At 43.8% G+C, this 25,921-nt stretch overlaps 1 protein-coding gene across 26 annotated transcripts in view; it reads right to left on the bottom strand.

Moving 5' to 3' along the window:
• LOC121571839 (focal adhesion kinase 1) overlaps positions 1 to 25,921 on the bottom strand; it is a 162,545-nt gene that overhangs the window by 26,740 nt on the left and 109,884 nt on the right. For 14 of the 26 annotated variants that reach the window (XM_041883569.2, XM_041883560.2, XM_041883577.2 and 11 more), the window contains 11 exons: positions 23,474 to 23,561; positions 19,214 to 19,293; positions 19,042 to 19,104; positions 14,593 to 14,647; positions 11,005 to 11,145; positions 10,357 to 10,434; positions 9,597 to 9,704; positions 6,790 to 6,907; positions 4,908 to 4,938; positions 4,101 to 4,174; positions 587 to 685 (listed from right to left, as the gene is read on the bottom strand). In XM_041883569.2, coding sequence (XP_041739503.2) covers positions 587 to 685; positions 4,101 to 4,174; positions 4,908 to 4,938; positions 6,790 to 6,907; positions 9,597 to 9,704; positions 10,357 to 10,434; positions 11,005 to 11,145; positions 14,593 to 14,647; positions 19,042 to 19,104; positions 19,214 to 19,293; positions 23,474 to 23,561 — 935 coding nt within the window. The remainder of the gene's footprint in view (positions 1 to 586; positions 686 to 4,100; positions 4,175 to 4,907; positions 4,939 to 6,789; positions 6,908 to 9,596; positions 9,705 to 10,356; positions 10,435 to 11,004; positions 11,146 to 14,592; positions 14,648 to 19,041; positions 19,105 to 19,213; positions 19,294 to 23,473; positions 23,562 to 25,921) is intronic. The other 12 variants (XM_041883581.2, XM_041883561.2, XM_041883562.2 and 9 more) reach the window with 1 other exon arrangement.

The raw sequence follows: 25,921 nt of genomic DNA, 5'->3' as shown, positions 1-25,921 counted from the left end.
AGGCTCTACATACGTCCCAAATTGCACCCTATTCCCTATATAGTGAACTACTTTTGACCTGAGCCCTATGGGCTTTGGTCAAAGGTAGTGCACTATATAGGGAATAGGGTACCATTTGGGACCCTGTTGATTTGCGGGCCATGGCTCGACTACAAATCAGCAGACAACACGCTTCCCAGAAAATAAAATGGGGACTTAATTTGATCTCGCTGTCTTGGAAAGCTGGAACAGTTTCAATTTTTTTATTCTCAGACACGTCAGGGATAGGGCATGAGCAATGAGATGTACTTAATGTCATTGAGTAGAGATGTTCCTTTTTTTCACAGTTTCTCAAACTTTTACCCGCCAGGCTAGTTCTGTTTGGCCATTGTATGTGTTGCTTTGTCAGTCATTTTGTGAGAGTTTTGTGCACTTCACACCAGAACTTTAGTTCAGCTAAAGTTTCATCACCCCAGTTCCCCTAAATCCCCTACACACTTGTTGTGTGTGTGTGTTGGAGATTTGGGGACTTAGTGGGGCAGACACGGTTAGTCAGAGCAAAACAGAAAGCAGAGTCAGTCGAATCAGCCAATCAGAGCAGTGGTACCCTTTGGCGGAGAGTCATGGGCACAGAAGACAAAAGGAAGGAGAAAGCGCCTGGCTTTAGCAGGTTTAGGAGGCGTCGGGGTCACAGAGTTCACAGAGTCTTCAGCCAATCAGAGAGAGGGATGAGAGAGCGGGAGAGATGGTGAGAAAAAGAGACTAATAGTTCTTCTGACAGAAACAGCTCTGGGGTGAAGTTTCTCCTAGGGACAGATCTAGAATCAGCTTCCCCTCCCACAATCCTAACATTTACCATTAGTGGGGAAAATGCAAAACTGACCCAAGATTAGCATCTAGGCAAAACTTCACCCTACACCACAGAAAAACATTGAGCAGCAGACAGCATTTGTGTATATGTTAAGGAGTGATGAATGTTGGTGTGATGGCGTCCGAAGCTTTTCCCATATTACAGAGAAAATGGTACCTATCCATTTACACCTCAGAAATCGTTACCACTCTGTCATGGCATGTCTGTTATGAAACTACATGAAATCTGTCAATAATAATATGAATAAATCTCTTCTTTCCTTTACCAACCAACAGGGAAGTCAAAGCCGACAGGAGAGCTTCTAGCCTCACTCAAATTATGGCAATTCTGCATTTCAATCAACAGTTTAGTAATAGGTCCTTCACTATTCTATACCTGATATGGCAGCCAGGGCTAAGGAATTGATTTCCACTTCTACAAAAGGTCTTGGGTACAACTGTACGTTGACACATATGGAATGAATTCAGTTAAATATATTGGATTTGTGTGAGCAGCAAGCTGCTGCAGTCCCTAAGGGACTTTCTCTCTGACCTCTTTCTGTGAAATGGCATTGATGGATGGTATCAGGGAGAACTGGTGTAAACATGGAACTCTGACCGTCTCAGAAAATATACCGCTAACACTTCATGTATCGTCACTGGAGGTTTCAGCCACATATCAAAAACACTATCAAGTGCAGAGCTGTGGTGTCGTTGTAACACTTCTCGGCATAAGTCACATATACAACTCCCCACCGGACGCCGTGGTTCGATCCCCACCTTTCTCACGGTTTCTTCCACTTGCCTGTCTCCCCCTCTGATCTTCCTAACTGTCTGAATAAATTGCTGAAACATATTCACACAAAAAACAACAACACTATCAAATATCCTACGGTCTGACAGTGCAACTGAAACTACCAGTATTACTATTATTTACTGATAGTGGTACAGAGTAGACCTATCCCGTGGTTTGTTTCAAGAAACTAATTTAAACAAGTGTTAAATAGGCCTACTGTGAGAATATGCTCCAAAATCATCAAACCATATTGTTTGAAACACACCAGTAACCTCTAAACCATATATGTGGTATATACTATCTGTGAATACAACACCTCTCAACCTTCATATCACTGTGTAGCTAAAATCAAATAATAGTTCCCTATGAAGGACTCCCATACATACAATAGGATTCACCTTCTCCTTGAGAGCTGAGGAACATTTAGATACCCTGTGACACTAACACCCTATGACATGTACTGAAACCTTATGACATTTATTGAAACCTTATGACACTCAATGACACCATATGACACCCAATGACACCCTTTGACACTTAATGACACCCTATTACACTTGAATGACACCCTATGACACTTTAATTACATTTAATGACACCCTATGACAACCTCTGATCCTCCCAACCTCAGTCCCAGGCTCTCCACTCTCAGCAGCATAGTACACAAGCATCTCTTTGATACCATACTGTCTGACTCTCTACTCCCCTAACCTCTAACCTCTGGTCAGTTAACAGGGCTATGGCCAACCCCTTCAATCAGGCCTTAATCTGTCTGTCACTGGAGCCCCCAGGCTATTAACATTCAGCAGTTCCATCACAGTCCTCTGACATTTAGGAGATATAGATAGAAATAGACTGGGGAAGAGAGAGAGGGGCAGAGGGATGGAGGGGGAGGGGGAGGGAGAGAGAGGGGAGAGAGATAGAGAGGGGGAGAGAGATAGGGAGGGGGAGAGAGATGGAAATAGACTTGGGAAGAGAGAGAGAGGCAGAGGGATGGAGGGGGAGGGAGAGGGGGGAGAGAGAGATAGGGAGGGAGATAGATAGACTGGGGAAGAGAGAGAGGGATAGAGGAATAGAGGGAGAGGGAGAGGAGGGAGAGGGAGAGGGGGGAGAGAGATAGGGAGGGAGAGAGAGATGGAAATAGACTTGGGAAGAGAGAGAGAGGCAGAGGGGGAGGGAGAGGGGGGAGAGAGATAGAAATAGACCAGGGAAGAGAGAGAGAGAGAGAGAAAGAGAGATAGAGGGATAGAGGGAGAGGGTGAGATAGAAATAGACTGGGGGAGAGAGGGGGATAGAGAGAGAAAGAGATAGAGAGAAGGAGAGAGAGACAGAGTGAAGGAGAGCTGTGTAACACAATGGACATGACAGTCATGCTCCTGGTCTGATGTGTAACTCTAGCTAAAGTGTGGACCCAACTGCTCCTGAGTCCTAAGACAGGCCATACTCTACCACAACAATACCTTTAACTTCATTTCTGACCCTAACCATAGCATTATCCATACTATTACCAAACTCCTAATTGTAGTTCCACCCAGAAACATGGCTTCAGATTCTATATGGATCGTGGTGGGGAGAGCAGTGAATCAAGAGGTTCAGGCACACATCCCTCTGGGGCCCAGAGATGGCTAACCATGCATTTTTGGGGGGGTTGTGTTTGCATGGGCCACTCCAGCTGCAGGCCTTGGCACCTGCTGCCCCCGTTAACCTCCTCACCCTGCCAACCCTCTCCTGTCCTCCCCATCTCCTTAGCACTGACTGCCCCTGCCACTTGCTAATCCACAGGCATGTTAAATCTGCATCCCAAATGGCACCATATTCCCTACATAGTGTACTACTACGTAGGGAATTTGGTGCCATTTGGGACACAGTTAAATCTAACCTGGCTCTGGACCGTTTGTCTCAGCAGATGACATTTATTATCTGCCATGGTGTTATAGCCCTTCAGCCCCGAATTACTGAGCTCCACCATTACTTATCCTGCTGAATCGATTTCCTGTTACCACCACACACACGCCCGGCATCTGTTCTTGCTCTTACAGAAATAATCGGTGGAGAAGGCTTAACACGTCCTGTGATTGCACTAACCATCTATATCTTGGGATCAACAAGAAAGACTAGAGCTGACAGAGACTAGGCCTAAATCATATCAATTCTGCCCGGCATTCATAACTGGCTAAAGTATAATTCCCTGTTTATCCATCATTGAGCATCAATAAACCCCTTTTACCCACACACATCCAAGTAAGGTATTTTATGTGATGGGTTGTGTATTAGATATCTAATATGTAATAAATCTAGTGGCTTTACAGATTAATGGACAGGAAGCATCTGGAATTAGCTTGACTGGGATCATATGATAAAAAAGCATGATCATCGTCACTCCAGCAGCCGCCCATATATGGACTTCCATCAATAGCCCAGCTATATACAGTACAGTAAGACAGTCAGAGATGTTGAGGAGGCACTGATCTCTTACCTGAGACAGAGATGGCACGCACCCCGGCGCTCCGGACCACCCCCTCTACTATCCTCTTCTCATTGTTGGGTACCCTGAAGGGTAAAGGTTGGAGACAGAGAGGATCAACATGAGAAATTCCCAAACCTAAAACCAGCAAGTAAATCAACAGCGTCCACAGCAACTCCAGGAGGATCCAGCGTAATCCTGAAAAGAATCTCTGGGGCTATGTGGAAAACATCCACAATTTGCTGAGTATCATTCTCCTCCACTGAGCCACTGTTCATCTTGGAGGCATCTAGTGTTGAGGTGCTGAACCAATAACAGAACAGAACAGTCTTGGAAGGATCTAGTGTGGAGGTGCTGGACCAATAGGAGGGGACTAGGGAGGAGACATTCTGAGAAAATCCTACTGTAGAGAACTATTTATCAGGATTCTGCCCCAGAACTGTCTTGAGTGGGTTTTTTAAAGAAAGAGAGAGAGAGAGAGAGAGAGCGAGCGAGAGAAGGTGTGATTGTTGAAAACACCCCTCTAACACTAGTTCTAACTAGTCAACTGATTTCCCTGAATCACACAGGCCATACTGCACCTAATTTCCAGTAATTATAGCATGGATTGTACAATGGGTGTCATTGGATAACAGAGCTCTGACGTTAGGGGTCCTACAAATAGATTTACTGAGCAGATGTTTTTTAGCATTCTTGTTTCTTTCTTTGTTTCTTTCTTACACAGCTCTTTATGTTAACACCATCATATAGAATTGTTACGTGAATGAACATTCAAAGTATCCCCATTGACAAATCATTTAGTGTACGGCAGATACTTACTTGGGGATTGACGGCAGTGCTCTCTCTCCCTCTGAAAATACAGATGAGAGATATTATTAAGCAAAGCATATACCGTAAAGCATTTTGAATACCAGAATACTAAAATCCAAGTGACTGTGTTATCTCTATAACCAAGGAAGAGGCAAGTGGAAGGGGCAGAAAGTAAGGAACTTGTCTGTTGGCCCTGCATTAAAGACCAAAATTGGCTAAAGAAAATTGTGATAAATAAAAAAGTATACCACTTTCATTTAAGGACTAAAAGTAACAAAAGAGAACTATTGTAAAATATACTGTGTCCGTAAAATGTATATAGTATGTATAAGCTGGGAGTAGAAGTCTAAGTGTTGTTGTCCATTAGTTTACTCCAATTAGGGGAGGGGTGGCAGGGTTAGGGGAAAATAATGAAGGAAAATATATAAAAAATAAATAAATATATTTTATACATATATTTACCCCCCAAAATATATGGGGGATTGGAAATGATGCAGACAATTACATTGATGTAAGCCACAATCTATCTGCAATTTTAAAGCTGATTTACCCCTTTAAAAAAATAACAAATAAAAGGGAAGAGGTGTGTGGGTGGCGGCGTTCCCGTGTGGCTCAGTTGGTAGAGCATTGGCGCTTGCAATGCTAGGGTTGTGGGTTCGATTCCCACGGGGAACCAATGCGAAAAAGTATGAAAAATGCATGCACTCACTACTGTAAGTCGCACTGCTAAATTACTAAAATGTCAAATGTAAAATAAGGGGAAAATCACAAGCACAGGAGAGGAGTAGCCTGTTTCAACCGTTCCCCTGCTCCCCTCCCTCCCACACAGGAAAAAGCAGACAATCCAACTCCAAACAAGGCTTAATAACACCCCTCGCCCCTCCCCAAAAACAGATCTCTAATGCTTTACTGCTCCAAGCAAAGACTAAGGTGTTTTCTGTTGAAAATACCAGATCTCTATCTGACTGATAAAGGTATTGAAAGTGAATTCACTTAAAACGACTACTAAACACATAGGGGCAGTCATGACTCCAAATCAAGCTACAACTAGAAACCTTGTAAACAGAAGAGTTAAAAATCAAGCTACAACTGGAAACCTTGTAAACAGAAGCGTTAAAAATCAAGCTACAACTAGAAACCTTGTAAACAGAAGAGTTAAAAATCAAGCTACAACTGGAAACCTTGTAAACAGAAGAGTTAAAAATCAAGCTACAACTGAAAACCTTGTAAACAGAAGTGTTAAAAATCAAGCTACAACTGGAAACCTTGTAAACAGAAGAGTTAAAAAATCAAGCTACAACTGGAAACCTTGTAAACAGAAGAGTTAAAAATCAAGCTACAACTGGAAACCTTGTAAACAGAAGAGTTAAAAATCAAGCTACAACTGGAAACCTTGTAAACAGAAGAGTTAAAAATCAAGCTACAACTGGAAACCTTGTAAACAGAAGAGTTAAAAAATCACACTACTGTCTACTGTTATGGTGATTACCTAATACAATGCAGACCATTTAGACTCAAATGAGAACATCACCCAAGGCAGAGTGAATCTGTGACCGTCACTGCAGCAACGCAATCTTGAAAACCTAGTAATGTCAACACTCATAAACCCAAACAAACTTCAACCACAGTTATACTTCTTAGTTGATGTATATTTTTGAGACAGTGTGTGAGTCTTACCTGTGATGGCAGTAAAACAATCTTCAAAACCGTAACCATATCAGCACCAAAACAAACTCAAACTCAAATGTAAACTACTATCTTTTTGAGATAGTGTGTTTGTCTGTCTTGAAAACCATCTCGTAAAATCAACACAAACACAAGCTATCAAACATAAAAGTACACCACTTAGTGTGTTTTTGAGACAGTGTGTGTGTATGTGAGGAAGACGTACCTTTCTGCGGCCGTATGATGAAGGACTGGGTGGTTCCGTTGACCAGGCGACAGTAGCCGTCTATGAGGTCGGCCATGTTTTCAGCTGTGGTGAGTGATGGTGTGGTCACTGTGAGAGGCTGTGGACACAGGCAACAGCAGCCCACAAAGAGTCATTATTACCAGCACGGGCAGAGAGACAGACAGACAGACAGACAGACAGGGCTGTTACAACCGTTCTGCTCTGCCTGGGGCTGCCAGCTGCCCCCTCCCATCACACAAATACTGTAGGGGGAACTCCGCTTTTGTCTCACTCACTCACACACACACCCACACACTGCAGACAGACACGGGCACACACACATTCAGGAACACAGGCTCACTAATAAATAATAATAATAATATGCCATTTAGCAGACGCTTTTATCCAAAGCGACTTACAGTCATGCGTGCATAATTTTTTTGGTGTACTAACACACGACACACACAAATTCCATGTATTCCTGACATAACTTCCTTCCTTATTCCTGTGCTGATTCATAACAACAGTAATACCACATTGAACATATGACTACAGTATAGCACTGTGGCTGTCTTACTCACTTTACCACCCTCCACATCTTACTCCTGGCTTGCGTCCAAGATGGCACCCTATTCCCCTTATAGTGAAATACTTTGGTCTAGGTCGCATAGGGCTCTGGTCAAAAGTAGTGCACTATACAGGGAATAGGGTGCCATTTGGGACATGTGCCCTGCGCTCCCGCTGACTGACAGGCAGAGTAGTAACCCAATACTATAATAACGTCTATGGCCGGCCCATCACAAATGAAAGGGTCCATTCATACAGGGAGGACCCCAGAGTGAATGAATGTGTGTTACAGTAAAAGTCATCCCCAAAAGGAAGACCTCTATGTGGAACGATTTGTAAATGGAACACTTACAGTGGGGGGAAAAAGTATTTAGTCAGCCACCAATTGTGCAAGTTCTCCCACTTAAAAAGATGAGAGAGGCCTGTAATTTTCATCATAGGTACACGTCAACTATGACAGACAAATTGAGAAAAAAAAATCCTGAAAATCACATTGTAGGATTTTTAATGAATTTATTTGCAAATTATGGTGGAAAATAAGTATTTGGTCACCTACAAACAAGCAAGATTTCTGGCTCTCACAGACCTGTAACTTCTTCTTTAAGAGGCTCCTCTGTCCTCCACTCGGTACCTGTATTAATGGCACCTGTTTGAACTTGTTATCAGTATAAAAGACACCTGTCCACAACCTCAAACAGTCACACTCCAAACTCCACTATGGCCAAGACCAAAGAGCTGTCAAAGGACACCAGAAACAAAATTGTAGACCTGCACCAGGCTGGGAAGACTGAATCTGCAATAGGTAAGCAGCTTGGTTTGAAGAAATCAACTGTGGGAGCAATTATTAGGAAATGGAAGACATACAAGACCACTGATAATCTCCCTCGATCTGGGGCTCCACGCAAGATCTCACCCCGTGGGGTCAAAATGATCACAAGAACGGTGAGCAAAAATCCCAGAACCACACGGGGGACCTAGTGAATGACCTGCAGAGAGCTGGGACCAAAGTAACAAAGCCTACCATCAGTAACACACTACGCCGCCAGGGAATCAAATTCTGCAGTGCCAGACGTGTCCCCCTGCTTAAGCCAGTACATGTCCAGAAGTTTGCTAGAGTGCATTTGGATGATCCAGAAGAGGATTGGGAGAATGTCATATGGTCAGATGAAACCAAAATATAACTTTTGGGTAAAAACTCAACTCGTTGTGTTTGGAGGACAAAGAATGCTGAGTTGCATCCAAAGAACACCATACCTACTGTGAAGCATGGGGGTGGAAACATCATGCTTTGGGGCTGTTTTTCTGCAAAGGGACCAGGACGACTGATCCGTGTAAAGGAAAGAATGAATGGGGCCATGTATCGTGAGATTTTGAGTGAAAACCTCCTTCCATCAGCAAGGGCATTGAAGATGAAACGTGGCTGGGTCTTTCAGCATGACAATGATCCCAAACACACCGCCCGGGCAACGAAGGAGTGGCTTCGTAAGAAGCATTTCAAGGTCCTGGAGTGGCCTAGCCAGTCTCCAGATCTCAACCCCATAGAACATCTTTGGAGGGAGTTGAAAGTCCGTGTTGCCCAGCGACAGCCCCAAAACATCACTGCTCTAGAGGAGAACTGCATGGAGGAATGGGCCAAAATACCAGCAACAGTGTGTGAAAACCTTGTGAAGATTTACAGAAAACGTTTGACCTGTGTCATTGCCAACAAAGGGTATATAACAAAGTATTGAGAAACTTTTGTTATTGACCAAATACTTATTTGCAAATAAATTCATAAAAAATCCTACAATGTGATTTTCTAGATTTTTTTTTCTCATTTTGTCTGTCATAGTTGACGTGTACCTGTGATGAAAATTACAGGCCTCTCTCATCTTTTTAAGTGGGAGAACTTGCACAATTGGTGGCTGACTAAATACTTTTTCCCCCCACTGTATGTCCACTGTTCTGCTGACAAATCCATCCCAAAAAATCCATGTTTCACATGCTACTTCCACTTCCAATAGTAGTATATTTAAAGCAGATATTGACAGAAAGGAAAAGCTCAATAAAAACACAATATGAGTACATACAGAGAGGGGGAGGGGGGACTTGACTGCAAAAAAGTTAGCTTATATTAGGTCAAATTAGCACTATTCACAAAGGTTATGTCAATGTGTGCACCTTCTACTCATGTTGAATGCATCATGTAAAAGTCAAGCTCATGGTAGTGTAAGGGTTATTATGAAATGGTTGATTGGTACCTCGGCAGCACCGGCCACGTTGAGCTGCAGCATGCCCTTCCTCTCCTTGTCCTCCATTACTGAGTACCCAATATTCTGCACCTGGGTGAAGTTGGCCAGGTGTGTTGGCTGGAGGGGAGGAATCAATCAATTAATCAAATGCAAGCAAGGTAGCAAAATATGTCTTTAATGTGTTAATGTACAGCGTTTCAGACGATGATTCCTAAAGTAAAGTAGAACTTCCTTTAACTTTAGAATGGTCACAGTGTTTATCGGGAAGCTGTATTTTGTGTTATCCATCTATTATTTCAGTGAAAACATTCCATTTCAAATCTGATACCCTCAGTTTAATTGGTAAAAACAACAAAAATCCTCGGGCCATTTTGGGAAGATTTCTCAAAATTGATTTTTACAAACACATCTGTGTTTCATTACCTCAGCCCCTGAGGACAACATGAAAATGATCAGGAATGCTCTTTGAAAATCCCTGTCCATGCATGCCAATATTTCAGGGCAAAATAATATTGTATAGTGAGGAGATAGAAGAGAGACCAGCCCCTAGGTTACAAGTAGTGTATGGTTCCAGCTAAGTGATGGACAGATCTTCTTTGAGGAAAACCACACCATATGTCCTAAATATCTTTCAGAAGTTTGATGTCTTTGGTTTCAGTCAAAACTATATAAGTCATGTAACTGTAATAATGGCTGTGCTTGTTTGTGTGGAGATGCAGGACAAGGATACACAACACAATAAATATTGAAATGAACATTTCCAACTCACAGTCGAACCCTTGTCTGTAAGGTAGCTAATGCCCTCCTCAGGTCCAATGGCTAGCTCTACTTGGATGACCCAGCTTAACTGTCAGGAGGAAAGAAAGGCCGAGAGAAAAACAAAAAGAAGCCTTGAGAATTGTCTTCAGATCAGTCACAAATCATCAAAAGGAAGAGAGCGACACACACACAATGACATTTAAGTTGAGAGTTCAGTCTGTCGGATTCAAAGTGACAACTCATAACCATGAAAACACATCTGCTACAACATTTACAACTGTTTGTTTGAAGTAGATCTGAGGGAATGCCAGATTAATTGTTACCATCTCTTGTCATTGCTGGTAAACAAAAAACAACAGTGGTTTTCTTTATGGCCAGTAGGGGTCCCTATGAACTTGGTAATTTTTATTTAAACTACAGAGATATAGATGAGACCCACCCAAATACAACCATTATATCCCAGGCATTACTCCACTGTCTAAGAAAAACACACTTAACTATCAAATAATTACTGAGAAAACAAGTATACCGCATTCAGTTGTGTTCAGTACGTGTTCAGTACGTGTCATTCTTTGGGATTTGTAAAAATGCGCATCTTGACGCTATATGTTTTATCTGAAACACAGAACAAAATAAAATATATTGAAATTCAGCCTACCCCGAGAGCACATTTAAAACACTCCTTATCATATCTGTAGACGGGCGCCAGAATCTCCAGGAACTTGAGGATGCTCTGGTCATCATTCATGTTGGCAAATTGTTTGAACGTCTGCTGAATCAGCTTCCGCAGGGTTTTGGCCTGGCAGAGAGGACAGAGAGGGAGAGGGTAGTTACTAGACAGGCAGACCCAAATGTGTCCCAAATGGCACCCTATTCCTTATACAGTGCATTACTTTTGGCCCTGGTCAAAAGTAGTGCACTATGTAGGGAATAGGGTGCCATTTGGGACATAGACATGGCCCTGGTTAAGCTTGCCAGGGCATAGAGAACGGGGCACTGATACAGACACAACAAGTCACGTTAATAGTATCAAACAGAGCAAGTGTGAAACACATATGAAAGACAAGGAAAGTTTGTCTGGGTCCTATACTGGAAGGACAGTAGGCAACTCTTATATTGTTTTGATGCCATAGACTACATGTTTGGCTTGGCATTGAACGAGAGGAGCTGGCTTAAAGCACAGAGTACTGGCTAAAGGAAAGCAATGCTCTAGCTAATTTCTCGGACTGCTTTAAATTGGTAATCTGGGATTAGTACATCCATTTGAAGGGGTTTTAAAGTAATGATATATAGCCACTGATTCTTAAAGTATATAACATGACTGAGCATAGTAGAACTGTCTTACCCCTTCAAAATCCCAGACCACCCCTTTAAAAAAGCTATCCATCACTTTAATACACTGTACCTCCATGAGAAAGAAGTGAATGATACTGATAACCGTATTGATTGGAGAATATATATTGAGCGTCATGCCAATTAGGGTCATAGCAGGGGACTGGGGGGCTGCGTCCCAAATGGCACTGTATTCCCTATATAGTGCCTTACTTTGACCAGAGCCCAATGTGTTAACTTTATAGAGAATAGGGTGCCATTTAGGATGCAACGGTGAGTGAGACAGACCAGTTCATAGTTCAACCAGTTTAGAGACTAGCGGAGTTGTTGGCCTGATCAATGTGACCGGGTCAATAGTGACTCTGTCTTCCATTACACGGCCAGTGAGTTTAAACTTCATTAAAAATGCACGAGACATCGTGCTTTAATGACAGCTGATGTTGACACTATTACTACACACTGACTGACACACACACACACACCTTCTAATTATGTAATCTAAATCAACTCCCTGCAGAGTTAGGCTGATTCATCAAGGACTTATGCTAACAGCTGCCTGTCCTACTAGTCCGCATACTGGCTTTTAAAATCAACGACTTATAAATACAGCATTTTAGACTCCACTTAATGGACAGGGGGTTAGGGGTGAGGGTAGGGGTCGGAAAACACTGGAATTCTAGGAATGGATCCCCTGATCCTTTCTGGAGCTCTTACTTTACTGTAGAACATAACAGTAACATGTGGAGTAATCACAGAACTTGTCCCCTCCACCCTTCCTGAGAGGAAGCTGAGCTCAGAGTATCTCTCCATCTCCCATAAGAACCCTGCAGGGAGGGAGGGCCCTACAGTTGATATAGTACAGTAGTGTACTGATGTGTACAGATGAATCTTTCTGAATCTGTATTTATTCTATGCCATTTGTCTACACTTTATGTGTTTTAATGTGGGCACAGGCAAACAAATGGCATTTTTCCGCCGGTATATACAAAGTAGTACTTTGAAAGACATTGATAGCATAAAAACAACTTATGGTACTGTAGTTGTAACAGATCTCATGGTTTGACCTGACAAAGATTTAGGAGCATATAGAGTCCTGTTCAAGCATAAAGTCAACCCATCAGGTGGATTTCTCCATTAGAAATGTCAGACCACACAAGTGCTTCATTCTAAAGCACTTACAAGACGTCCACTGAAATCGGATGCGTCCCAAATGGCACCCTATTCCCTATATCATAGATGTCAAACTCATTCCATGGAGTTTGACACCTGTGCCCTATATAGTGCACTACTTTTGACCAGGGTCCATAGTAAAAACTAGTGCACTTTAGAGATAATAGGGTGCTATTTGGGACGCACCCATTAGTGATTCTGGTGCCAAACCAAATTAAACTCATGTTTCCCTCCACTTTTTCGAGCAGAGCCTGTCGTCATCGCTCTAAATGGAAACCTTCTGCTGTAAACCTGGGGATGGTAATTATGTAAACGTGAACCTCTGTGTAATCAATAATTTATTTTATTGCCTAATTTGATTACGCTTTGAGTGAGTTATATTCCGACCTCAGCCATTTGCCAGGTAATGTACTCTGTCCAGTGGAGTGGATAGGAGCGAGAATAACCGTGTTAACATATTTCTGTTCATCAAAAGTGTGTGTGGGGGGGGGGGGTCTGGAGTGTGTATGTGTGTCACAGTGGGTGTGTGCGTGGCTTCAGTTCGTTGCTGAAAGCATCATCTGTTCAACATGTCATTGTGATGTAGGGGAGAGTCATTTCCAGAAGGATCATGGTTTTTAATCCTACCAGAACCACACTTACATGTTTGGGGGTTTCAATGTTATAGCTAACTAACAACAGAGTAGATAGTGTGGGGGGGATGGTTGGCTGGAGGACGGATGGGCGGATGGAGGGAGGGAGGGATGATGGATGGAGGGAGGGAGGGAGGGATGGATGGTTAGGGGGTGTTTTTAACAAACAGGCGCCTGGCTACGAGGATGTGATTTCATGTTTTCCAAGGGGAGCTGTGACTGGAATGGGGGGAGGGTAACTCTGAGGCACTTGGGCCTGACAGAAGGAGGTACCCCCTCCCCAGAAGTACCCTCCCCCATTGGGGATAAAGTGGGTTTAGCAGTGACATGTGGGGCTGTGGGGTTAGGCACCACCCACACCTCCAGGCAGAGCATCTGTCCACCCCTCTCTCTCCGACTCCAATGCACCCTTCCCTGGGGCACTAGGTCCCACGTTCACGCCGCCCCATTGTGGCCCCCCCGCAGCTCTGTACGCCCACACACGTGCCATAAATCCATCACATCACACACATGGCTGGCGGCTGAGACACTCACACACACACACACACACACACACACACACACACACACACACACACACACACACACACACACAGTCTACCAGGAAAACCCACCATCAAGGCTCTGTTAAACATGCTAAACTCCTTGCTTCAACTGGCTTTAGGCCAAAAACTAAAAAAGCTGTCTTATATAGTACAGTATATAGAACAGTACAGTAAATGGGATCATTTCCACACTGTTTATCCCAGTGGATGTCTGGCGCTGTTGTGAAGCGAGATGAGAGGAGTCGACAGATGAGTGGGTTTGATTCAGCTGGGGCTCTTTCCCCCACAGGCCTGTTTGTACGAGGGATGCTAGCCTGGAACTAGGCCAACTCTGCCTGTCCAAGGCTGGAACAAAGGCCTCAGAACCAAGAGATCCACACACACAGCTAGAAGACACTTCAGAGGGTAGAAAGGAAATATGGAGTCTTCAAAGTGCGTGCTACATTCATATGAAGCGGTGGTCGGTGCTCTCTCTGAGAATGCATTGGAGACTGACTGGACCTTGGAGATATATTCTCATCGATGACCCTGAAAGAAGAAATACATTTTTCTGAAGCATCATCTCACCTTGACTGAATCCAGTAAACTCTTGGGGAAGAATCTTCTTAAGCCCACATCTTTTCTGTAAAGGGAGGAAAAAAAGGAGAATGTCAGTTTAGTGAGACCAGTGCCTGAGGCTGGTCTAGCTGGCAACGTCACCGCCTGCAACACATATACACCCACCAGCATGGGTACGAATCCTGGCCCCACCGCTATTCTGCATCTTCATCCCTCACTATGTCTACCCTCTCATTTCATACGATCCCTGTCTGAATAAAGTGAAATACTGTCAAATATATATATTTAAAAACAGTTTTTACCATTGCCAAAATGAGAATGCAAAATGTCTACTTTCGGGTTAGCCTCAACTCCTCAAAACAGTCCCCTGATGGAATTTCACCTCTCTGATACCAATCTACCAGGGAAAGGTGAGAGAAACACATCCATTTACTCAGGGCCATTAGTAGGACTTCTCTGAAGTTAACCACACAACATAACTGATCGGATCAGAGAGGAGGAAAGGGGGGGGGAACAGTGTGGACCAGAGAGAGAGAGAGAGAGAGAGAGAGAGAGAGAGAGAGAGAGAGAGAGAGCAGAGTAGCAGAAAAGAAGACTTCAGAGAAAGAGAGAGGGAAAGAGAGCCCTCACATCGTAGAGGAGAAGAGACAGCATATTTTTTAAAGCCAATAACATCATCCCTCCCACACAATCATTTCATCATTTGGTCTCTATTAAAAGATAGCTCGTTAAAACCCGAGGCGCTCCGTAAGCCACTTACGTTCCGCTGGCCGCGGCCATTAACCAGAATCAATCCACATCATTTATAAGGCCGGGGCCACAAAACCTGCCATAAAATTGATGCTGACTTGGCAATAGTGTGATGAAGCTTTTCTGGTAGCAGAGCAATGCTACCGTCCGTCTGTGCATGTGAGTGAGGATCTAGGTACATTTAAGGATCTGTATGCCACGACAATGAGTGACAAGGAGTTGGCATGATGGCACAAACAGATGCTATGGATCTGTTATAATGGCCTTAGCTTAGCTATGTTAAATCAAGAGGAAACACACTCTGTAGTTTTAGCAGTGCTGAACCACAACATGATGACTTTCCCCAGGCTCAGAAAATCCTCTCTCCTGTATGTCTCCCTGGCCTGACAGTAATCCAAGCTGCTTATACTAAAAATGTGGAAATCAATCAATCCGCCATCATTAACACAATGGAAAAAAATCGAATGATTTATTTAAATATTGAAAGTGCGTGGGCTACGGAGAGAAACACAATGGTGCAGTTTCAGGCCATGTGGCGGAAAGTGATGCTGGCGCTGGAGATTTGGGTGTGTGCTAGTGGGTCTGGGCAGGTGTGATGTAGTTGATGTTTGCACAATGTTGTCGTTTGTATGTGTATGTTTTGTATTGTCTATAAAATATCAAATAAAATCGTTTAAAAAAAGTTTTCCAAGCTGCCCACCAGGTAGTCAAACCACCCCCTCCTTCCCCCTCCCTCCATGTCTGTCACCTCATTAGCCGTCAGTCACCGAAATTGGAAGTGCTCTCTGATTGGATTGCCCCTGCTGCGCTCTCTCTCCCCCTCCCCTCTTGTATCCCCTCTCTTCTCCTCTCCATCTCTCCTCTCTCTCTATCCCCCTCCTCTCTCTCCCTTCCTCTCCTCTGCCCTCAGTGCTGGGCTGTGTGTCTTTGGGCAAGTGGACTGACTGACCTGGAACTAACGCTAGCCAGCGCACTGAATCCCAGCACCATTATCAGAGGAGAGGGGAGAGTGTGAAAGAGCGAGAATGCGAGTGCGAGAGAGAGAGAGAGTGCAAGATCGAGAATACGAGTGCGAGAGAGAGAGAGAGAGAGAGAGAGAGAGAGAGAGAGAGAGAGGCAGAGAGAGCTGGCTATTCATTAGGACACTTTACTTTTGTGCCTCTGAAACAAGCCCCTGCTTTCTCTATGGGTCTGAGCACAGCACAGCAGCAGCTAAGACTGGACATCATTGGTTGGGCAAGGTCCAGTTAGCACTAGCCAGAGCCCTAGCAGTAGGCTACAAAACAGTCAAATGGACACATTTGTGTGGTCTCTCCCTTGTTTCATATCATGCTTAATAAAACCTGGTTGCATATCACAATAACCTTGTTCCAAAAACCTACACATAAGGATGATATTAGTGGCATTAAATCTGAAGCATACAGAAACATCTTGGGATTTAGTAGCCTACTATGAGAGAATGTATGGTCATCAACATGGAGGGAGAGCAGCAGAGCTCATATTTCTTCCACAGTTACCCAGTAACTGTTTGCACTAGGGCTGGGAATTGCCAGGGACCTCATGATACAATATCACGATACGTAGAGTAGGTGCCGATATGATATGTATTGCGACACTCACAATTCTATATCTATTGCAATTCGATACCATGATTTTATTGAAATTCAATGTTCCAAACACATTGCTCACCATATACTGTATGTTTGCTGCAGAGGGACAAGAGAGTCATGATCAGTCATGGAAATAAAAGTGCTGAAAACAAATTGGCTCCCTATTAAAAAATAAGATTGAGAACAAGCTATGAAGGAAAAATACTGTAGTTTTGGTGCAGGTACAGCCAACTAGCACAAAAATAATATTGCAATATTGTAAAAAATATATATATTGAGGTATATCATCAAAAATAATATCCTGATATGTGACTATCGATTTTTTCCCTTATCACTAGTTTGCACAGTAACACAGTATTAACCGTATGCATCAATGACAAACAGACCATTGCACCGTTATGTATCCACATCCAATATGGAGGATCCAATACGCCTTGGGCTGCGGGGTAAAGCTTTCCCTAGGTACAGATCTAGGATCAGCTTCCCCTCCCCCAATCCTAACCTTAACCATTAGTGGGGAAAATGCTAAACTTAACCAAGACAAGCGTGTAGGGGAAACTTCACCCTACACCACGACTTGGCAAGGCTGATCAACCTCCGGTTGGACACGTTTCTCAGCTTGCAGTGCCCTGCCTTACAGCCTGTTGCAGGCCCGGTCAAATTACTGAACCCCTTAACTCTGCATATCCTTGGAGCCAGCAGAGGACGACACTGGTTGCGTCCCAAATGGCACCCAATATAGTGCACAGGGTTTGACCAGGGTCCAACAGGGCTACATAGAGCACTATGTAAGGAACAGGGTGCCACATTTTCCCTGCAGAAGGAAGGTGTGAGATTATCCCCTGGGAAAGGAGGCAGAACACGGACGTTCCCCAACAGCAAGGCGATAAAGACCAGGCAGCAGGGATCCGTGTAGTGGACGGGCTAACAAGACCGGAATGCCGCTCGGAATACCAATGGGCCCGGAATACCAACGGGCTCTGAATATACCAATGGGTGGTAGTGTTTATCCTATAATTTTTTTAAAAGCACATCTGAAATATTATTTTCTATTTAAAAGCATTATAAACTGTAGGCTGAAGCATGGGGTTGCCCTTCTGCATTTACCTAATTGAAAAACCCTAAAAGACTCAATTTGTCAATCTTAAAAGCGCGTCTCAGCAGAAATATGTATTATTTTTAAATGGGCGTGGCGGCAACGATTGAAATGAATATAGGTGAAACACTGGGCTGGAATACCAAAGTAGAGGCCCCAACCCTTTGGGTTAGAGAAGGTATGTTGATGGTAAACAGGAGAGACATGCCAAAGGGATCGCTGGTAATTTAGTAGCGGTGTGAGGGCTCTCTCTCCCTCTCCCTTCTCTTCATCCATCATTCGAAATATGTAAATAATTTATGAAAAGCGAACTCTGCATTTCAATCAATACGGAGAGAAAAGAGAGAGTGATCGTTAGTAATTAGCGGGCCTCTTTAGAGTGTGAAGGCCTGAGCATATGAGAAAATAACTAATTGGACGCATCGTTAGAAAAGGGCATCGTTAACGTGAACCCCTGACCTTTATCAAATAGCGCACCTCGGAAAAGCGTGTTCGATGGCAGACCTGAGACTCTGCAGGGGGTTGAACCATGTATGGTCACGGCACCGGTTTACCCATGTGATCTTCATGAAGAATGGTTCACATATACCCCATTAACACACTAGGTTAACCTACAGTATGTGATCTTTATGAAGGATGGTTCACATATATCCCATTAACACACTAGGTTAACCTATGTGTTCTTTATGAAGGATGGTTCACATATATCCAATTAACACACTAGACAAGGCCACCGCAACCATGGCAACTGATCCCAGTGTCCTCACAAAAAAATAGTCTTGAGGTTATAGGATATAGAAGATATAGGATATCCAATGACATCATATTTTAGCTATCATAAATAAATGTATTAATCACCTTTACAGGAATTCCTCTTACACATTGAGTTTCTTGGTAAAAGATCAACAAAGACATACAATATTGACTGAATAGTTATTTCTTACAGTGAGCAGTAGAAACCCAAGCTATTACCATACGAGAATCAAGCCAAAAGGGACTTACTCTAATAGCTCATAGTTTGATTTCTTGTCCAGCGCATTTCCCCGCATCTCCCGGAAGAATCTCCTGTACGGGAAAAATGTCTTGGTGAGTGTGAAATACAACAACATGGGAGCTAGCTAACGTTCATGAAAGAGAATAGAACATTTGACCACTCTTGGATAACTGAACTGACCTGATTTCAAGGCATCCCAACTTAAGTGCAATGTCTTGCTCGACCTGGTCGGCTATCTCTACCATGTAGTCATTTTTCACCTGTAAGACAGACAGAAATACATGTTTTAGAATGGGAGCATGGAGGCCTTACACAGAGCAACAGAAGTCAAACAAACACACACTGAATTTGAGGTGTAGAACCCACGGGACAAAGGCTTTGAGGGGAACCTTACTGATATACAGCTATTTTACAAACACTGGCCCCCTCCCTCCAGAGAGAGAGAGAGAGAGCGCGGGAGGGGGGGATAGAGAGGGAGACAGACAGAGAGTGAAAGACAGAAAGAGAGAGAGAGAGACAGAAAGAGAGACATTAAATCCCCCATACAAACAGCCCATAGTAAGTGGGTGGTGGGCTTGGTTGATAAAGCCTGGGTGGGTGCACCTGCAGAGACAGCAACACAACACTGGCAGACGGACACAGAGAGAGCCATTTCATGAGACAAATGAGCATGTGCTTCTGAGTGATAACTAAGAGAATTAGCACTCATGGGCTATTATGTCCTCTCTGAATGTCACGATTTGTCATGTTGAGTGGCGGTTCTTTGTATTCTAACACCCATAAAGAAATTGAGTCTGCCATTTTAGATCATATGCATTGAAAACAAAACCTGGTTCATGAAAGTGTTGTTCCATACCAGACACAATTCGGAACATAAGCGCACTTCACGCTCCATGATTACCCCTTCAAACAGTGAGATTTTTACCTTCCATCATGGCAATTTTCCCCTCAGCTGGATTTCAGTGAAAACATGAGAGTGAGTGACACAAGATGAGCCCAAATGTGTCCCCCTGCTGTCAAGATGGCCTCTTTTCTTCCACGTCAGGATCGGAGAGAGGGAGCGTCTCTTACCAAGAGCGCCAGACAGAGCCCTCCTGAGGCCCACTGACCCAGTTCACCTCTCTGCATCTACAGCCTTGCGGGTGGCTACACATCGTGTGTTACGCCCTAATACCTCCACATATTTCACCCATACACTCACAATAACGACTTGGGTCCCTCAGACCCACACACACGCACACATATGTATGTGCAGGCACGCATGCATGCACACACACACACTCACAAACAGATGCATGAACTCTCACACACACACACATCTGTTAGAAGTGCCATATGCCTCCGCCTGCGGTTACAGTGTTGTTGAATAAATAAGCCTAGCTAAGTATGTTTTGAAAATGTGTCTCCCCATGGTCAATGGCCTGTTACAAACCAGGCTGTCTCTGTTACTTAACTCCCATGGATGATGTGTTGGGGTGTGTGTGTACACTACTGGTGAAAAGTTTTAGAACACCTACTCATTCAAGGGTTTTTCTTTATTTTTACTATTTTCTACATTCTAGAATAATAGTGAAGACATCAAAACTATGAAATAACACATATGGAATAATGTAGTAACCAACAAAGTGTTAAATTAATAAAAATATATTTTATATTTGAGATTCTTCAAATAGCCACCCTTTGCCTTGACAGCTTTGCACACTCTTGGCATTCTCTCAACCAGCTGGAATGCATTTCAATTAACAGGTGTGCCTTCTTAAAAAATAATTTGTGGAATTTATTTCATTCTTAATGCATTTGAGTCAATCAGTTGTGTTGTGACAAGGTAGGGGGGGTATACAGAAGATAGCCCTATTTGGTAAAAGATCAAGTCCATATTATGGCAAGAACAGCTCAAATAAGCAAAGACAAACGACAGTCCATCATTACTTTAAGACATGAAGGTCAGTCAATACGGAAGATTTCAAGAACTTTTAAAGTTTCTTCAAGTGCAGTTGCAAAAAACATCAAGCGCTATGATGAAACTGGCTCTCATGAGGACCGCCACAGGAATGGAAGACCCAGAGTTACCTCTGCTGCAGAGGATAAGATCATTAGAGTTACCAGCCTCAGAAATTGTAGCCCAAATAAATGCTTCACAGAGGTCAAGTCACAGACACATCTCAACATCAACTGTTCAGAGGAGACTGTGTGAATCAGGCCTTCATGGTCGATTTGCTGCAAAGAAACCACACCAATAAGAAGAAAAGACTTGCTTGGGCCAAGAAACACGAGCAATGGACATTAGACCGGTGGAATATTGTACTTTGGTCTGGAGTCCAAATTGGAGATTTTTGGTTCCAACCGCCGTGTCTTTGTGAGATGCGGTGTGGGTGAACGGATGATCTCTGCATGTGTATTTCCCACCGTAAAGCATGGAGGAGCAGCGTGCCATCTCTAGCCAACTCTCCTGCAATCTCTCTCAGAATGACCTTCTTGATCCAAACCAGTCAGGTTTCAAGACTGGTCATTCAACTGAGGACTGCTCTTCTCTGTGTCACGGAGGCTCTCCGCACTGCTAAAGCTAACTCTCTCTCCTCTGCTCTTATCCTTCTAGACCTATCTGCTGCCTTTGATACTGTGAACCATCAGATCCTCCTCTCCACCCTCTCCGAGTTGGGCATCTCCGGCGCTGCTCACTCTTGGACTGCATCCTACCTGACAGGTCGCTCCTACCAGGTGGCGTGGCGAGAATCTGTCTCCGCACCACATGCTCTCACTACTGGTGTCTCTATACACAAATTATCTCTATACACCAAGTCACTTGGCTCTGTCATATCCTCACATGGTCTCTCCTATCATTGCTACGCAGACGACACACAATTAATTTTCTCCTTTCCCCCTTCTGATAACCAGGTGGCGAATCGCATCTCTGCATGTCTGGCAGACATATCAGTGTGGATGTCGGATCACCACCTCATGCTGAACCTCGGCAAGACGGAGCTGCTCTTCCTCCCAGGGAAGGACTGCCCGCTCCATGATCTCGTCATCACGGTTGACAACTCCATTGTGTCCTCCTCCCAGAGTGCAAAGAACCTTGGCGTGACCCTGGACAACACCCTGTCGTTCTCCGCTAACATCAAAGCGGTGACCCGATCCTGCAGGTTCATACTCTACAACATTCGCAAAGTACGACCCTACCTTACACAGAAAGCGGTACAAATCCTAATCCAGGCACTTGTCATCTCCCGTCTGGATTACTGCAACTCGCTGTTGGCTGGGCTCCCTGCCTGTGCCATTAAACCCCTACAACTTATCCAGAACGCTGCAGCCCTTCTGGTGTTCAACCTTCCCAAGTTCTCTCATGTCACCCCACTCCTCCGCACACTCCACCGGCTTCCAGTTGAGGCTCGCATCTACTACAAGACCATGGTGCTTTCCTACGGAGCTGTGAGGGGAACGGCACCTCCTTACCTTCAGGCTCTGATCAGACCCTACACCCAAAGGAGGGCACTGCTAGCCCCCCTACCTCTACGGAAGCACAGTTCCCGCTCAGCCCAGTCAAAGCTATTCGCTGCTCTGGCACCCCAACGGTGGAACAAGCTCCCCCACGGCGCCAGGACAGCGGAGTCCCTGACCACCTTCCGGAGACACTTGAAACCCTACCTCTTTAAGGAATACCTGGAATAGTATAACAGTAATCCTTCTACCCCCCCCCCCATAAAAAAAAGGAGTGGTTGTCCCACTGGCTATCCTAAGTTGAATGCACCAATTTGTAAGTCTCTCTGGATAAGAGCGTCTGCTAAATTACTTAAATGTGTTATGGTGTGGGGGTGCTTTGCTGATGACACTGTCTTTGGTTTATTTAGAATTCAAGGCACACTTAACCAGCATGGCTACCACAGCATTCTGCAGCGATATGCCATCCCATCTGGGTGGGCTTAGTGGGACTATCATTTGTTTTTTAACAGGACAATGACCCAATACACCTCCAGGCTGTGTAAGGGCTATTTTACCAAGAAGGAGAGTGATGGAGTGCTGCATCAGATGACCTGGCCTCCACAATTCCCTGACCTCAACCAAATTGAGATGGTTTGGGATGAGTCGGACCGCAGAGTGAAGGAAAAGCAGCCAACAAGTGCTCAGCATATGTGGGAACTCCTTCAAGACTGTTGGAAAAGCATTCCAGGTGAAGCTGGTTGAGAGAATGCCAAGAGTGTGCAAAGCTGTCATCAAGGCAAAGGGTGGCTATTTGAAGAATCTCAAATATAAAATATATTTTGATTTGTTTAACACTTTTTTGGTTACTACATGATTCCATATGTCTTATTTCATAGTTGTGATGTCTTCACTATTATTCTACAATGTAGAAAATAGTAAAAATAAAGAAAAACCCTTGAATGAGTAGGTGTTCTAAAACTTTTGACCGGTAGTGTATGTGTGTGTGTGTGTCTGTCTTACCTGCTGGTAGAAGTAGTTGAGTGTGGGTTTGTCTTCACTGAAGTGGTGCAGGAATCCTTTTGGAAGGTAGCGAATACGCAGCTCATACCTGGAGAAGAGAAACATGTCACTGTTTAGATAAGACACAGAAGGGAATATGGATGTAGGTGTTTTTACAGTCACAGAGATAGAATACTGTTTACAGTTCAGCTATAACACAGTGCAAAACACTGCCTAGTGACACAGGGGGGAAATAGTATTAATATGCCCCTGCTTAGAACACAGACGCTTAGGGAATAGGGGTGTTGTGGTCCAATGGTGTTTTTACACTTAGGTCACAGGGCTAGAATACAGCACAGTCCACATAAACAAAAGGAATAGGTATAGTGGCTTGCGAAAGTATTCACCCCCCTTGGCATTTTTCCTATTTTGTTGCCTTACAACCTGATTTTTTGGGAGGTTTGTATCATTTGATTTAAACAACATGCCTACCACTTTGAAGATGCAAAATACTTTTTATTGTGAAACAAACAAGAAATAAGACAAAAATACAGAAAACTTGAGTGTGCATAACTATTCACCCCCCCAAAGTCAATACTTTGTAGAGCAACCTTTCGCAGCAATTACAGCTGCAAGTCTCTTGGGGTATGTCTCTATAAGCTTGGCACATCTAGCCACTGGGATTTTTGCCCATTCTTCATGGCAAAACTGCTCCAGCTCCTTCAAGTTGGATGGGTTCCACTGGTGTACACCAATCTTTAAGTCATACCACAGATTCTCAGTTGGATTGAGGTCTGGGCTTTGACTAGGCCATTCCAATACATTTAAATGTCTCCCCTTAAACCACTTGAGTGTTGCTTTAGCAATATGCTTAGGGTCATTGTCCTGCTGGAAGGTGAACCTCCGTCCCAGTCTCAAATATCTGGAAGACTGAAACAGGTTTCCCTCAAGAATTACCCTGTATTTAGTGCCATCCATCATTCCTTCAATTCTGACCAGTTTCCCAGTCCGTGGGATGTTCAAATTTTCGAATATATTTTTATAACCCAACCCTGATCTGTACTTCTCCACAACTTTGTGACAATCATGTGACACTTAGATTGCACACAGGTGGACTTTATTTAACTAATTATGTGACTTCTGAAGGTAATTGGTTGCACCAGATCTTATTTAAGGGTTTCATAGCAAAGGGGGTGAATACATATGCACGCACTACTTTTCCGTAATTTATTTTTTTGAATTTTTTTAAACAACTATCAAGCGCTATGATGAAACTGGCTCTCATGAGGACCGCCACAGGTATGGAAGACCAGGAGTTACCTCTGCTGCAGAGGATAAGTTCATTAGAGTTACCAGCCTCAGAAATTGCAGCCCAAATAAATGCTTCACAGAGTTCAAGTCACAGACACATCTCAACATCAACTGTTCAGAGGAGACTGCGCGAATCACGCCTTCATGGTCGAATTGCTGCAAAGAAACCACTACTAAAGGACACCAATAAGAAGAAGAGACCTGCTTGGGCCAAGAAACAAAAGCAATGGACATTACACTGGTGGAAATTCGTCCTTTGGTCTGGAGTCCAAATTTGAGATTTTTGTTTCTAACCGCCGTGTCTTTGTGAGACGCGGTGTGGGTGAACGGATGTTCTCTGCATGTGTAGTTCCCACCATAAAGCATGGAGGAGGTGGTGTTATGGTGTGGGGGTGCTTTACTGGTGACACTGTCTGTGATTTATTTAGAATTCAAGGCCCACTTAACCAGCATGGCTACCACAGCATTCTGCAGCGATATGCCATCCCATCTGGTTTGGGCTTAGTGGGACTATCATTTGTTTTTCAACAGGACAATGACCCAACACATCTCCAGGCTGTGTAAGGGCTATTTGACCAAGAAGGAGCGTGATGGAATGGTGCATCAGATGACCTGGCCTCCACAATCCCCCGAACTCAACCAAATTGAGATGGTTTGGGATGAGTCGGACCGCAGAGTGAAGGAAAAGCAGCCAACAAGTGCTCAGCTTATGTGGGAACTCTTTCAAGACTGTTGGAAAAGCATTCCAGGTGAAGCTGGTTGAGAAATTGCCAAGAATGTGCAAAGCTGTCATCAAGGCAAAGGGTTGCTATTTGAAGAATCTCAATTATAAAATATATTTTGATTTGTTTAACACTTTTTTGGTTACTACATGATTCCATATGTGTTATTTCATAGTTTGATGAAGTTTCCAGCGAATGTGAATGAGAGACATTGTGCAAATGAACAAAGTTTTGACGCATGCTTGTCTGAAGGAAGAACAGTACTGTGTACACACTGTGTATGTGTGGAGTCTGGGAGTCACTAGGGAAATGGACCTGCCTGCTCTGCTCAGAGAAGATAGGGGAGGAGCAGACAGGCCCAGAACAGAGAGGAGAAAACACAAGGGAATCAAGCTGCAGTGGCAGCTGTACAGATTACTCATCCAAAGGGATTTGA

The sequence above is a fragment of the Coregonus clupeaformis genome, chromosome 8 (genome assembly GCF_020615455.1).
Source record: "Coregonus clupeaformis isolate EN_2021a chromosome 8, ASM2061545v1, whole genome shotgun sequence".
NCBI classification, from domain to species: Eukaryota; Metazoa; Chordata; class Actinopteri; order Salmoniformes; family Salmonidae; genus Coregonus; species Coregonus clupeaformis.
Note: the sequence above shows the minus strand (reverse complement) of the source record. Positions and strands in the feature narration are given on the sequence as shown.